Source organism: Hesperophylax consimilis, chromosome 11, assembly GCF_061612785.1.
Source record: "Hesperophylax consimilis isolate HC1 chromosome 11, BYU_Hcon_1.0, whole genome shotgun sequence".
NCBI classification, from domain to species: Eukaryota; Metazoa; Arthropoda; class Insecta; order Trichoptera; family Limnephilidae; genus Hesperophylax; species Hesperophylax consimilis.
The window spans coordinates 14,395,353-14,411,582 of record NC_142846.1 but is presented as its reverse complement, the minus strand read 5'-3'; the positions used below and the strand labels follow the sequence as shown (position 1 = coordinate 14,411,582).

At 36.1% G+C, this 16,230-nt stretch overlaps 2 protein-coding genes across 4 annotated transcripts; one reads left to right on the top strand and one right to left on the bottom strand.

The window, feature by feature from the left end:
• Positions 1–1,213: 1,213 nt before the first annotated feature.
• Positions 1,214–7,671, bottom strand: LOC149419828 (zinc finger and BTB domain-containing protein 41-like). Of its 3 annotated transcripts, none has more exons than XM_089637048.1 (6): positions 7,581–7,671; positions 7,097–7,376; positions 5,127–5,304; positions 4,668–4,920; positions 2,456–2,609; positions 1,214–1,698 (listed from the first exon to the last, which is right to left on the bottom strand). In XM_089637048.1, the coding sequence occupies exons 1-6, from the start codon at positions 7,602–7,604 to the stop codon at positions 1,394–1,396; spliced, it is 1,194 nt and encodes a 397-aa protein (XP_089493174.1). In that variant the 5' UTR covers positions 7,605–7,671; the 3' UTR covers positions 1,214–1,393. The 3 variants fall into 3 exon arrangements, with proteins under 3 accessions (XP_089493174.1, XP_089493173.1, XP_089493175.1); XM_089637047.1 differs by having other exon boundaries at positions 7,465–7,631; XM_089637049.1 differs by lacking the exon at positions 7,097–7,376 and having other exon boundaries at positions 7,416–7,631.
• Positions 7,672–11,785: 4,114 nt separating this feature from the next.
• Polr1E (RNA polymerase I subunit E) lies at positions 11,786–13,140 on the top strand. Its single transcript, XM_089637046.1, has one exon. It carries the CDS (start codon positions 11,878–11,880, stop codon positions 13,057–13,059), a length of 1,182 nt encoding a protein of 393 aa, XP_089493172.1. The 5' UTR covers positions 11,786–11,877; the 3' UTR covers positions 13,060–13,140.
• The last annotated feature ends 3,090 nt before the right edge of the window (positions 13,141–16,230 follow it).

The window sequence follows — 16,230 nt, the reverse complement described above, 5'->3', positions numbered from 1 at the left end:
TATTGATTGAGACAATTTGATATAACTTTTGAAACATCAATTCATAAAAAAAATTAAACAATTTTTTTTCCATTAAAAAAACATCACAACGATGCTGAAGTTGTATTAGATTTTTGGTATATATGTTTTTCACATTGTCTCCTACAAATTTTCATTCCAAGAATGTACATACGGGAAATATTAGTTTGTTAAATCATGTTGTTTCACACTGTTTGGAAATGAATACAACGATTGTTCACTATTTTGTATAGAGAGAAAAAATCACCGGTGGGAAAGAAGATATTTTAAATTAAACAATAACATAATAATTTTTACCCTCGTATGCAGCGTTTGTGATACCCACGGATCTTCATCAGTAACTTTTCTTTTTGTTTGTGACTTTCTTCTGAAAAACTCCATCACTCCGAGAGTTATAATTATTATAAGTACTATGGCAATGATTAAACCAATGAGCAAAAACTTTTTTGATTCATTCCATATTATAAATGGCAGACACACGCACACCGTAATTATTATGATAACTATTGATGAAAATATTCCCCATTTATAAAGTCTTCTTGTGTTTTCTGAAATAAATTATTTGTTTTATGTCAAAAGCAAAGTCATAACAACAAGCGTGATTCATCAAATACCTTCTAAGAGATCTTGCTTAGTGGAAATAATGATTTATGCTATTGTTAACTAGGTAGTTAGATTTATGATTGGGTAAATATATTTGTAAGTTTAACTTCGAACTCTTGACTAACCTTGTACATCTGGATCCATGTTAACAACACCTTGTTCTTAAAAATATCAGTCTTTCAATAATAATTATGCCTGCAAAAACCTCGGTTTTATCTAATAATCATAATGTGTTAACTTTACTTTCATAATCACCGTTGATCCAACTTACTGATAACAAAAAAGATATGGGACCGATACATTCAACTCACTGAAGGTTTGTTTATAGATAATGATTAGGTTAACTTGGCTGCTTGAAAGACCTTGTAAAATAAGTCACATTTTCACCAAAATGAGCTTCCATGAGAACTTTAAATTCTACACCACTGGGTAGGGTGGCATTTAAAACACTTATTAATTTAGAGAAACATTTTAAGTTTTAAAAGCAAAACTTTTTTTTTAAATAGTCTACGAAAATCTTATATGGTGGAGGATTATGATGTGGATGGAATAGGAGGGAAAAAAGAAAGGAACTCATAGTATTAACCTAACATTTAATATAATTGTACAAGGGTTCTAAAGAAGGGTGCGTTCTGTCATCATCCTATAATACATAAGGATCGCATTGAAAGGAATATTGAAAAAATAAAACTGGAATAGCAGAAATAATATCCAGTTTTACCTAATTCATTGAAAAAGTGCCCCAAAAATAATAGTAACATAACAATAATTTTTATTTAATTGATTTAGCAGTATTTCGCTTATACAGGTCCACCTTGCTAACTTTCTCTCCATGTGCGACCGACAGATGGTTCTGAAGACCTCGAGTTGTCTTAAAGCACATGGCGCAGTTCCCACATCTCCATGGAAGATCATCTCTGTGATACTTCATGTGAAGCAGCCGATCAGTCTTTATATAGAACATCTTGGGGCAGTGAGGACACTGGATGTTCTTTTCGCCGTGCCTCTGGATATGATTGGTTAGACGAATTTTTGTACGAAATGCCTTGCCACATTGCTCGCATACAAATTTTAGACCTGAAATACAAAATTTCTTTAGCAAATAATTTTGAAAAATCTTCTCAAGGGCACTTCACAACAAAATAACTTAAATTTCTAAATAGTATAAAGTAAAGTCGCTTCCACGTCGGTCTGTTTGTACACTTAGTTCTTGTAAATTACGCAATGGATTTTGATAGGTTTTACTCTATCACTTAGAGATTTTCTTCCGGAAGATTTATATATATAAAACATGCGTATTATATTTATAGAAAGTAGAGAAAAGTCAATGTTTTGCAATCAAATTGTAAAAAAATATATTCCGTCGCTTACATTGCTAACGCTGGCTAAACCTGATGAGACACATCAAAATAATGTACTACCGAATTGTATACCTTAAAAAGGCCTACAGAAAAGTCTAAGGACGGGTTGTTTCGGAAAATTTGATCAATTCTTCAAATTTCAACGTTCATTTGCGAGTTCTGTGAAAGATATTTTCTAGTTCTGTTATTATTTCAGTTCTGTCAAGCAACTAGCCTATAATGATATAATATCAGAACTTGAATAGGACTTTCACAGAACTCGCAAATTAACGTTGAAATTTGATGAATTGTTCAAATTCTCCGAAACAACTGGTCCTAAAAGTATATGTCTATCTCCTAAGGATAAATCCCAGCATCGCCGGGTTCATGTCAGCTAGTAAAAGTATATTGAAAAATCATAAATAAATTTTAAAATTTATAATAGCGGTGCAAAAATTTATTGAAAATTACTGTGGATTATTTGAAACACTTACCAGTATGTGTGTTGTTTATGTGCATTTTTAAAACAAAATCAGCGTAAAAGTATTTTGTGCATTTCCCATAGGGACAAGCTATCGTAGGCGGCCCGTTGTGGCTCTGTTCATGGGCGCTTAGAAGATACCGCTTTTGGAATCTTCTTCCGCATTTCTGAAAAACAAGTATGTATGTATTTAAACGGGACATAATAAATCACATTAATAATAATTAAGATTGTGGTAGCAATTCAGAATTATTTTAATTTGTGTAATGTAGAGTCAAGTGCCTTAAATTACTTTATGCTTATTAAATTACCGCAATTTCACCTTAGCCTCACTGTCTAGATTTAAGATTTTCATTTATATTTAATTCAGAAAAGTGACCTTAGAATAGGGAAAGCAAACACTATTATTGTAGTAACTTGTAGTTACTTTGATTTTGGGTTGCAGGAAATAAGTAGTCTTTTAAATAATCACAGCCAGTGTTATTCAGATTTTAACTCTGGGAGTACAATACCAGAATGATCGCTATCTCACGTCATAGACGGTAGCCTCTCGCCGCCCATCTATTTCAAAGAGGTAGGTACCGCTACCACAATTATGAAGCCCTAGCATACCGCTGGAGATGGTCAGATTTCGACAGGCACAAATGTTAAATATCCACAGTAGACACGGATACTTCAAGCGGTTAAGCAAGGTAAATACGAATCTTTTGCATCCAATCCTAGGAAACACTTTCTTGCAAATAGAGTAGTGGAAGCATGGAACAAACTTCCACAACATGTCAACACATCGATGCTACTAATACTGATTTAAAGCTCCATTAGATTCTTATTTTTATGTAGAGAAGAAAGGATTAACTTATTTTCAACTAGCTGACGTGTACCCGGCGTTGCTTGGGGTTGTGATTGGTTTGGAGTAAATTTTTGAGGTTGTGAATTCTAGGATAAACATCGTCTTTTCTCTACTTTCTATAAATATAATATGCATGTATTATATATGTAAACCTTCCGGAAGAAATTCTCTAAATAATAAAGAAAACCCTAGAAGAACTGTGCGCACAGACAGGCAGGGTTAGGTACTTTATTTTATACTACATATTTCGAGATTTAAAACTTATTGTGAAATCAGACATGAGCGCATCAGCAGAATGCTGCCTGCTAATAATAATATCTGATACCTGAGGATTTTATAAATATGCACCAACACTACTTATATTATAAGTGCTATTGTACCGTAAATATTGACAAAAAATTATTGTATATATTTATAAAACAAACCTATAAATATTATGGATTTATATTTACTAATAATTGTTGAATGCCAAAAGATTTTCAACATTTTCTTCTGAAAGAATTACATAAAACTGTCCTTCTCATGACAGAGGTTGGCTATCATCAGCGCAATGTTCACCCTGCAGGCTGCAGTCCTGAACAGCTCTATACAACTGCACTTGTATCAGTCACGTAGATTACAAAGTCAAGAAGTGCGGCATCATCTTATGCTTAGTCTTCTATAAATTTTCCATTGAATTATCAATTATTGGGTAATCTTGAATGTTTTGTTCCTCATAATATGAGGAACAAAACATTCCACCATGGGGCCTTCGGGGAACCAAGGAGGAGTGGAGAGGAGAGATGAGGCCACCTCCGCAAACTCTTCCCTTGAGGAACAAGTTTCAAGAACAACTTTCCCTTCAAGGGCCTTTAGGGAAGTGGAGTGGAGAGGAGAGATGAGGCTCTTTTCCCTTGTGGGGCCTTCAGAGAACCGAGGGGGATTGGAAAGGAGAAATGAGACCTGGGAATACACATTGTGGAACCAGAAGACAGCCACATATACAATGACAACCCTGGTGTACTTTATAAAAGGGACCGGGTGACTGTTAAAGGATGAGGTAAAATGGGAGATAGTACAATAGGCCTATGGCCTAAGTGCTCACGGAAACTACATATATGTAAACCATCTCCGCTCTATAAAAAAAAAAACCACAAATTGAATTTGACACTCGTATCAGATTTTTGCATTTTTCCAACAAAAACGCTCAGGTGGAATAAGTCAGTTTTGCAACTATACCACTCAATTATTCTGGTCATTCTATGAAGAACTTCAAAATGGTAAATCCTCTCTGTCCAAGGCATTTAAATATCCACACATTTGTAAGTCTTCTATCTTCTATGTTGATGCACGCTTTAGTTTAGTTTTAATATTGTAAGCTGTAAATTACAATTACCTCGCATATGAACTTTCCCTTTTCATGGACGCACGAGATGTGTCTATTGAGGTTAGAGGCTCCCACAAACCCTTTACAACACACTTGGCAAGAGAAGGGCTTCTCGTTGGTGTGGACAGAGCGGACGTGGTGCTCCGCTCGGTAGCCGTGGTCGAAAGACTTGTGGCAGACGGTGCACTCGTAGGCACCGCTGGCATTCTTTAGGATGAAGTTGGGAGAGTCGGTGATGTAGGTCAGGCCGCGGTTATTTGTTCTGAAAATAGAAAAAAAAATTATACTATTTTGAAATAATACGGTTACTGAACCATAATGTCAAAAATATTATCATCACGGGAATCTGGGAAAAATCTGCAATTCTAATAAGAACATAGTTAGTTACTTAGTATTCTATGACAGGTACAAGTGCAGTTCCAGGCTGGAGTATGCAGAGTGAGGATTAAGATATGATGAAGAAATAACCTGGTAATGCCAACTTTTTGGTTTCGTTCTTTTTCTTTGACAGTGTTTTTTATATTCTTTGAAGCACCGACTCTGCCATCCGATGAGTCTGTCTCCAGCAACCACTCCAAGTCCGTGCAGCCATCGATACTAATGCTGGTTTCAATCTCCTTTCGTAAAGCTGCATCCGAAATTTCATCTGTTCAAACATATTAAGATTGAATTTGAAATGAATTATAGAATCTTCGTACAAAAATGTTGGATAAATTCCCATATTCCACTTACATACTTCTAAATATGCCCAAATTATTGAAATAACACTTTGTTTTAACTTCATTACTACAAGAAACATAACAGGAATATAAACATACATACTATTCACGGTAACAGTAACAGAAAAATTATATAATGGCTCAGTAATAATGATACAATAATATGTAGTAGGTTTATTTAAGTTGGACATAACCTGCCTCACTAGGCGAACCTGTATTGAGGCAGAATTTTGAGAAAAATTAATTAATACACTGTCTATGGTTTACCAATACAAATAACATATGAGTTTCTATAAAATCATTTATTTACTAGTACAACATTACTAATCGTCAAACATACAATAATTTTATATGAAATTCTCTCGACTTGGGCGAGTTCGCTGGTTATTGCATGACCATCGTTTAGTGGTGATTTTAAATTGGTTCAATTTTTTAATTTGTCTTGTTTCATCGGGCAGGTTATTGTATAATTTAGGCGCAAAATATCTGATTTTTTTTGTCCAAATGTAGTTATTGTTTTGGGCTTCAGTAGGTATTATTGTTACGGTTAATTAAATAATTTATGCGTATTTAGATTACAGCGGAACCTTACAGCAAACGTCACATCATACTAACAAGATAAAAGATGGTGTTAAAACTGGTCAAAACATGGGAATATTTGAACTTCGATTGAAATAAACGGAATTATAACCCTTGGAACGTAGAGCTTCTGCGACCTAATACCTCCTTAATTAATGTATTAATGTAAGATTACCTTATGGATTCACCGACGCTCAACAGATACAAAATTTTAATATCCAATGGGTACTTTTGGCGCTTGAGAAGTTAACTTATCATTTACCATTTCCCCTGACGTAGTTGTTTCCCTGCAGGGGTAGGCAGAGAGGACGGATAGTTGTTTCTTGCCGTAATTATGTTAAAACGAAGTGTGCATATTAAAAAGTAAGCTGATTATGGAAATTTTACCAAATATTTTAGCAACAGAAAAAAACAAAGTCTAAAAAGATTGTGTGTAAAATGCGTGTATTATTTTACGAAATCTAGGTAGGTACCTACATACATCAAGTATCGAACTGTTATTGATTAGGGTAGCTAAAGGTATTGGTAAGTAAAAAGTATTTAATTATTGAAGACAATATTAGCGACTTCTAAACGAAAATCTGAAACAGAAAAATCAGAAAAGGATTCGGTCACATCTAGGACTCGAACCCAGGACCCTTGCCTTGCCGGGGCACCGCTCTACCACTGAGCTAATGGGACTGTATCCCCCTCGGTCACTTTTAATTGTATCATACTTCGAATAAGAGTTTTATTATACGCCATGATCTGCTAGCCAGACAATATTTAAAAATGATGCAGTTAGAATAGATCAATTTACTAAGCGCCGTGATCACGCGGTGACTGTCAAGGTGACAGATCCCATTCAAAGAAATGATATTCCACGGCAGATCCCCAGTTGATCTGAGCCCCTCTCCTGAGGAAGATTATAGCGTAGTGACACCCCAACATATAATCTGTATAGGCCACTCTCGAATAAGCGTTGATGAAGCCTAAGGGTTTAATGCATTTTTTACCATCTCTCCCGACATCAATAGTTGTTTTATCGTAGTAATTAAGTTGAAACAAAGTGTAATTTCCATAATCTGTGCCTTTTAAAAGTGCGGCGGTTAGGAAAATATTTAACGAAGAATTAAGTGAGGTCAATAGTCAACATCTTACTGTAATTCTGTATTATATTATAGCCATCTGTTTTTAATTCCTTTTTTGGAATTGAAGAGGGTGTTGTTTCATTTCTCTCACAAAAATCTTCTGTTAATAAGAGCTCTGATTCTTGTATTCCAACCTCAATCTTATCCTTTTGAACTGAACATCCATTGTGCAACAAATCCTGTGTATGAATGAATAGTTTCCAAATTTCTGCTACACTATCAATTAATGAACACATCTTTTGTAAGCAGTTTTCACAGGAGATTTGGATTTCAATTGTATCATTAGTATTCTAAAATAAATAAAATCATCATTAGACAAAAATCACTACCATAAACAAAGCAGGAATCAACGTATTTCTCAGTGATTAAAAATATTACATATTTTCTAGTAATCCATTGAAATTTGTTAATTATAATTATAATTTCGTTATTTTCATTGGAGATATGCTTAACATTGTTGGTATCACCACACAGACTGCAGATATTCATAATACCTGGAACTGGAAACTTATTATCATATTATCTTTCGACAGTTGTTTGAACTAAAAAAATGTAAAAAAACAAAAAAAAACAACAATTATTCTTGATTCTGACAGTTGGGTTGACTTTAGAAGTGAGTCGTTCGCGAACGAGTCGGCTCAGTGAACCGGATCTTTACACCGATCCGTAAGATCCGGTTCCCAAATCATCCGCTCACTCGTTCGCGGATCGGTAGTGACTCACCCGTTCGGGAACGGTGAGCCGGTGACCCGGTGACCCGGTGATCCGCTTCACTCGTTCGCGAACGAAGAGCCGGTGAGCCGGTGAGCCGGTGACCCGGTGACCCGCTTCAGTCGTTCGCGAACGGTGAGCCGGTGAGCAGGTGACCCGCCAGACCCGAAGAGCCGACTCACCCGTTCGCGAACGAAGATCCGCATACATCGTTCAACGGATCTCACGGCTCGCGGGTCACTACTGACGTACTGACCGGATTGATCATATATATGACATATTAATACTGGTATTCCCGCTTGCATAACATTTTAGTTGTTGTGTCGGCACTTATTTAGTTTATTATAACAGGAACAAGGAAGAGTTATATTATGTTCATGGTTTATTTTCAGTTAATCATTGATATCGAAATAATCGTAAAAAAGTAATGTTGGCATTGAGTGTTGAGTGGTCTCACACCGAAGTATTTTGTTTTACAACACAATTTTTATATTATTATTGCACTTATTTGGGACAGAATTAATTTAAAATAGATTTAAGTTTATTTTCATTGTTCTATATTTTGATTCCATTCACCAATTGATTTTTTTAAACTTAATTTGAAGAAATTTTTTCAATATTATTGATATAGATTATAGATTTTAATTTAAAAATAACACATCTGACAATTTTTGTGGCCGCAGAAAAATGATTCCAAATTTCACTCTTTTTTCTTGTGGAAATCATGGTAAATTTAAATTAAAGCTATTAAAAAGTTCGTAATTATGTTTTCCGGGTAAAAAAAAACTAAAAAGCGATAAGAAACGTGATTCAACGATTACCGTACGATTGAAGTTTGACGTTTTGTACCAAAAACCTAACGAAACAAAAGATTTCTCGATTTCATTTTTTCATTCTAATAAAAGGGTATTCCAATAAAATTGGGAATCCCCTTTGAATGTAATCATTTTTTCATTTCATTTTTTCATTTTCTAGATTCTTATATTCCATGAAGTGGTGAATCATTTAAATTTACTGAATTTAAAGTTAATGTTCTTTATACAAATAGAACGGCGTCATATGCGCCTCACAATTTTTACCTCATATGGGTTTATTCAAATATTACCTGGCTTTTATAGACTTAGAGGCCTTGTATTTTCTCGGTAGGGAAAAAATTTGTTACCTAAAAACCCTACTAAAATTGCATGTATCATCATCCAGCATCAGCACCAGCGGCGACCTACAGCGGCCATATACTACATACGTGTCTGTTTGTGTTGTGTTGGGAATGGGGAGGAAATTTTGGCTGCGCCCTTTTGTTGGAGTCCTTCCGCATTTGCCGTTGGGAGTAAGGAAAATCGCAGAAAACCTTACCCAGGAAGGAGCGGCCGAACGTCAACTTGAAACGTTTGCGGCCTTCAGTAACATCGGTATATGATGTCCTGCATTTTTGAGATGTGTGTGTGTGTGTCTGTTTTTATGTTATTATATACTTATGGGAAGATAGAAAATAAACATACATATACATACAAATTATAAAATATTATATAAATATATAAATAGATATATAAACATTATATATTTGGGAAGAAGGTCGGGAGTTTAGGAAATACCTACTGCTCGCTATTCGTCCGCGTCTAGTTCTGGTATGTGCCATATGTGGTCATGGTCCATGAGGATGTGTTTTGGTAGTCTATGTGTGTATCTGAATGTCAAGTCGCTCGGAGCATTGTATTGTCCTATGTCTCGTATTAGTTGATTTTTACTAAGTGTGAGTGATTTGTAAAAGCGTTCAGTCAGTCTGTGTGTGAATTCGTATAGAGTTGGAATTTGTTCTCGTTCGTGTAATCTCTTCAAGTTTGTTCTGAGTCTCGTGTTGTATGTGATTTTAATGCAGAGATTTTGAAGTGTCTGTAGATTCTTGTGGTCTGAGTGTGAGATGCTGCTCCATACGGGAATCGCATACGAGAGTACTGGACGAATGAGCGAGTAGTAGACGAGGAGTTTGGTTTCGGGAAGTAGCGGACTCCGTCTATTGAAAATTGGCTTCATCATGCCGATCGCTTGTCGCGTGCGCGTGTGCATCTTCGCTTGGTGAGATTTCCAGTTGAGGCGGGAGTCCATGGTCAGGCCCAGATATGTCACTTCATCTTTCCATTCTATGCTGTGTCCTCCCATTTCGATGTTAAAGTCAGGTGTTCTGTTTACACGTTTTCTCGTGAACATGATGGCTTCAGTTTTCGCCTCGTTCAGTTTCAGGCGCCATTTTTTGTAGTATTCTACGAGCGCGTCGAGCGCCCTCTGTAGGTAAATAGCGGCCATATTCGCTTTCAGCGAGGAAACGTATAGTTTGACGTCATCTGCGTAGATAGACAGATTGCATCTCTCGTCTCGGGGGATGTCGAAGGTAAACAGAATGAAGAGAAATGGTCCAAGTAAACTTCCTTGCGGCACGCCTTTTGGAATCTCACGCATTGAAGATAGCACGTTCCTTATGAACACTCTGAACGATCTATTCTTTAGGTATTCCTGTATCAGTCTCGTTAGGTATATGGGCGTGTTAGTGCGGTGCAGTTTATGCACGAGCCCGTCTATCCATACGGTGTCGAATGCCTTCTCTAGGTCGATGAGCGCAGCGGCGGTGAAGCGATGTTCGTTAAATTTTCTTGCGATGTATATGTAATCATAAATATACGATATATTGATCGATTTTTCTGGGCAAAAATTTTGTCTTCGAAATATATAATATTCCCAAAGAAGCAAAAATGTCGGAATGTTTCCTCACGATAGCAAGGTCCCATCTGACGAAGCGCAGTCCTGAGAAATGACCTTTAAAGCATTTATCTTTTCAGCTCATTCTTCCGGAGGGAGCTTTGTCAGACGCAACCTGTTATGAAACATCATAAAACCCTAAAAATATTTTAAGTGCAACTTTTATAAAAGAAAAATGAAATCTCATGGTTTCATGTTTAAATACTTTTATTTTATAAGCAATAATTATTAGCCTAAAACACTCATCCACATTGAAAAATCTCCTGATAAAAGATACATGACACATCTCTTATCCGCGAAATAATTCAATATATACTAGTGTTTCAGGCTAATAATTATTGCTTATAAAATAATTGTTACCCTTTGTGCTATGCATAAAAAATCTTGTCTTAAATATTAGTTTACCAAAAAAAAATAATAAATACTTTTAATTTCACCAAAACATAAAAATAGCACATTGTATAATAAACGATCCAATTTGATTTCGGTCACAATGTACAATTAAAATTAATTTCACTAGCGAATCTTAAACATCTTAGGACACTGTAGAGTGTAGAACACATGTCGATTTCAATATCTGTACCATTGTATAATATCGACGACTACACGTATGTATTCTTTTATCGCGAAGAACTTTGTTTTTATTTTATTTATGGAGGGGGGAGGGGGGGGGGTTCAATCGAGCCGGTTCACTGAAGCGGATCTTTCAGGTGAACGGGACCCAGTGAACCGGCTCCCTCAACTGAGCCGCTTCGCCCATCTCTAGTTGACTTCTTTCCAGTGATGCCATACCGCGAAAACAAAAATCAGTACATTTCGTTGAAAAATATCGGTAAATTAGATTCGAAAATTGGTAGAATTTCGGAATGAATTTGTGTGGGGTGTATTCTCCCTCAGTCATAAATACCCTCAGTAAAGGAAATTTCTAAATACGATTCCCCATAATACTTTTTTAATTTCGTTAGGGTGGGGGGGGTTAGAAAATATCAGGAAAACTATTCCCCACAATATTTTAAATACGGAATTTCAAGACACGATTCCACACATTATGATTTTCAAAAAAAATTACCCATAATTCATTTCGCGAACTTCGGTAGATTTTAAAAAATCGCGCGTTTCTTACCCGTGTTGCTAATAATCATATAAAAAAATTATAATCCAACACCCTACCACCCTCGGAGGAAAGAGAATGGGGTTTAATTTTTTATTTCTGGCAATAATATAAAGACACGTGCCTTTGACGTTTGACGTTTGTAACAAAAACAGAAAATTCATACGTTTGTTAATTTGTTTATTATTTCCCGAATACTTCTGTAAATTGTGTCAAATATGACTGTCGCCACAACGGGCAGCGATAATTATAAAGTATCCGATGTGTATAGCAAACAAGAAGCTTATCCACTTATCATTTCTTTCCAAAATGGAATTCTGCATCGAACCGGAGAAGTTGATTTTCGGGGAGGTATTTATTCGGAAAACTCTTCGGGTAAAAAGACAAAAAATGCAATTATATCTATAGAAAATATGGTTTATGTCGGACAAGAAAAAGAAGACAATGTTTGCAGAAATCTCGTTGTGGTTAGAAATAGAAATACCGGGAATGTGAAACTTATCGAAGTCGGCAATGCTCGGCTCAAAGCGTTGCCAGAATCGGAGCAAGTCACCACCACAGAAGAAGTTACCTCTGAAGATGTCACAGACGAAAGGTATCAGTTAGGAGAAGCTTTTGGTTCTAAGCGCCAGAAAAGAAGGTTAGAGCAATCTAAGAAGACGAAGATAGACATCGACAGCATGAAGGAACAATTGGAGAAAACCATCAACTCCAAACAAATAGACGTCCTGGAAATGTCCCAACATGAAGCTGTCCAACCTGACCTGGTCGTGCAGAAGTATGCTCCGCGCATGAACCGGGAAGCCTCCAACGTGAAGGACGTCTACCAGATAGAAGACTTCCTTAACGATGAACAATTTCAAACATTGAAGACCACCGCTAAAAGTGTTTTAGAAGATCAAACATTTGAAATCGCGATGTCTGACTATATTGCGGACGAAATATTTGCTTTAAGGAATGCATCAACTAGCACTAGCGAAGAGAAAATTGAAATATGTTCCATTCTTCTGTATGCAGATTGTATCATTCGATATCTGAAGGACCCGTATAAGCAAGTCTGCAGCGCCAAATATGTAGTTTGTGAATATTCAGAGTTGATAGACAAATTAACTTTGAATAATTTCTCAATGATTAGCGACAAAGGAAGGGCAAGACCGCAGACCTTGAAAGATAAATCTGTTTGCTATCTTTTAGTGTTGCTTCTTATGGCTGGTAATTATACGATTTCTGATGCAAATAAATTGGGTAAAACAATTGTAACACCAGTAACCAAATTGACTCAAATGGTCAAAGTGGTTGGAGCTCGTATGGTCAGTGATGGCGGCTCTTCTAAAATAGTCCTGAGTCTGCCACTCGCTGCTCCTCCGGTGGTTATGCTGGGCAAAAGAAAGAGATCCTAACTTTAATAATTATATTATTTATAATAAAGATTTTGAAATATTTTACGAGTTCATTACTATATTTATTAAAAAAAGTACTTATCTTAAACTCTAGTTAAAAGTTCATGCTGATTGGTTCAGAAAAAAAATAATAAACTAGGTTTTTTCATTATCATAGTTTTCAAACATTATTATTATTTGACTCCAAACAATGACATTACAAACTAACTCCAAGAATGTTTTCTTGCGATTTATTTTATATACTACAGAAAATATAACAATTTACTTAAAGCAATTAATAATGTTGAAATATAACATAATAATATTTTTCCATTATTATTCTACTCTCCATAAGTTGAGCTCCATAGCTCGTGGTTATGTACTTTCACTAACACAATATTTTTAAAAGGAATTGACACAGGTATCGAAACGTTGCTTAAAATGTCATTAGCCGCATTTGATGACTAGATCAGAATAGCCAGGTACTTTCCCCACCTTCCTCTTCCCCATCTCCTTCCCCTACTCACTACCTTCAGCCTCAAAACATACTAATTATATATATATATATAATGATTGGATTATTGCATAGCGCCGTTTTCATGAGAAAATCACCTCTAGTTGTTTAAAATTATACCAAAGATTATGAAAAAATCATGGAAGCAGAAGTTACCCAACTTCCCGGCTTCCAATCGAGCTGAAACTCAGCAGACTCATTAGGGGTTATTGATATGTCTCACTGGCTCCAGACGGTCGGGAGCAGTTGTGACCACTGTGACTCTTGTGCGGTATTCATGTAAAAAATAAAAACAATTTCAAGGTGAAAATTCAAATCGATATGTTTGTGGCAGAAAACTGGGCCTAAGTAAGGCAACTACTCGCATGAAACAACCAAAATAATCTGTCTGGTTTCCTACCATAATAAAACCATACCTATATTTATGACTTGATTCACAGATGGAACAAAGGTTTGTGCATTCAGTGATTGCACATTTTTTTATCAACTGTAAGAGACCTCCACGTCTCTAACATAGACTGTAACATAGCGCAACGGTCAGTCCTGGGGTAGCCACTATGTCCGTGCTTATAATGGGCCTGTTCCTGGGGAGCGAATTTGCTACTACGGTCGGGTATCCAAGGGCTAGAGAGGTCGGGTCCCAAGGAAGCGCAGAGTCAAACAAGGTCCAAGGTAGAAGCAGGCAGGTAGCAGTCGGGCAGAGCGTAGAATCGTGAAGAGAGCAGTTGGCGAGTGTGATTAGAGTCTGAAGTCCGTGATTACTGATTTGCAAAGAGGCGCGCACCAGTATTTATTGCAGTCCCCCACTCCGTTGTTCCAGTGGAGTGACGAATCTATGCATGACCCTGTCTCGTGGTGTTCAAATGTTTCGCGTGTTGTAACATCGGCTACGGTCGCGTAAGTCAATGACACCACTATTCATAAAATTATCCTTTTCACGATCTTTCGCTCGAGCCAAACTACTTTCTTTCAGCATGTTTATAAATTCAGGAAACAAAAATACAATGGTAAAGTATGGGGATCCTCGACCCGGCATATTCAGGGAAATTATAAATATCTTTTTAAAAACTACACTTACATTATTGCATAACTAATTACTATGCTAAAGAGAGTCCGACCTTTCTATCTGTATTATTTATATTATAATACCTTGGGCCAAGCTCTCGTAAACTAACCCTCGCTCCCTGCACCTGTTATTTACAGTATTTGTTATTTACGGCAGTACCTCAATGAGCGCTGTTTGAGCTCAGGGAAAATAGAAAACGAAGACGGTCGTAGCTGCAACATCCTCGTCTTCGATTTCTCTGACAACTATTCCGGTACATCAACTTTTTCGATTTGATTGTTGTACGTGTACTAAATCAGGGTAGTTATAATTATTATTTAAGTAGCTTTTATTGAAAACTGCAGTGTTGATTCTTCATTCTGTTGAGACATTTTGAGAGCAGTAAATCGAACTTTCGTAAATTTAAAGACAAAATCAAAATTATTTGCTCTTCTTTCATACACATTTTGTTTAATTCAAACCAATAAAATATGAATGACTACCTAGTCTACATTTTGAAATAGAGAATTTGGGATAAGGAAGCGATTCATATAGGTAGGTATTCAGTGAGTTGTTGTAATAAGGAATTTGAGTGAAAAATATTATGGCTTATCAAAAATGCTGATTTTGAATACATAAGTTTTATAGCGCTAACTTTATTTATCTTTTTTGCTTCTACCATCATGTAGAATCACCTTCCGAAGTTAGATTACTTTACCCCCGGACACCCTATATTATGGCAAGCGATCGATCAAGACGTTTTTGCAAACTTGCACGATATGCTAAAAATCGTTCGAATGGATATAATAAAACTTATGTATTCTAAATCAAAATAAATATTTGTCAAAAAATGCTGGTGTTTAAGTTAGAAGGTGAAAATTCATAAAAAAATGTTGGAATTTTTTATTCACACTTTTAAATTTTAAGTAGGTACCTATGTAACAAGAATTCTTGTTATGTATAAAGAGGTGACCGGGTATGTCATCAAAATGACAATTCAACACACCTCCAAAAGTGTCCTTTTGGTCATTTTTTCTCTGAAACGGCGCTGTGGAAATAATCCAACGGTCATTATTTCGGTATAGCACTTGTTTACTTTGAATCCTGCTCACTCAATGTAAAGATTAGTATGTTGATCGGTAAGTATTGTTTTTAAAATAAAATACAATATCATCTAAAGCATAATAACACAAAATATACTATTTGAAATTGATTTTACAATCATTTAAAGGTACATCTGCTTACCCACTGCCGTCTCTAGCTTACCCCGTTTGTTTCGGAACGCCGCACCGGTAGGAAACGTTAATTTTTTTTGTCGTGTCCATCAACCAATATTTTGTTTATGGCAATACCCAGGGGGGTATAACTCCGCTTAAAAACGTCAACACAAATTATAGACATGGTAAAAATCTATGTTTGTGACGTAGGCGATGTGTATTTTTTTTGTTTCTCGCTCACTTTACCATAAGACTCGTGCGCCAGAAAGAGAGGGTTCGCAAACGGTGTAATGCGTGTTCTTGCCGCTAGGTGGCCGACTCATGCTTCCCGCCATTTCACTTACTCTAAAAAACTGTAAGAAAAGTTTGACAGACGCCGTTGTTTGTCATCATAAAATTGTCAAATATCTGGTTGT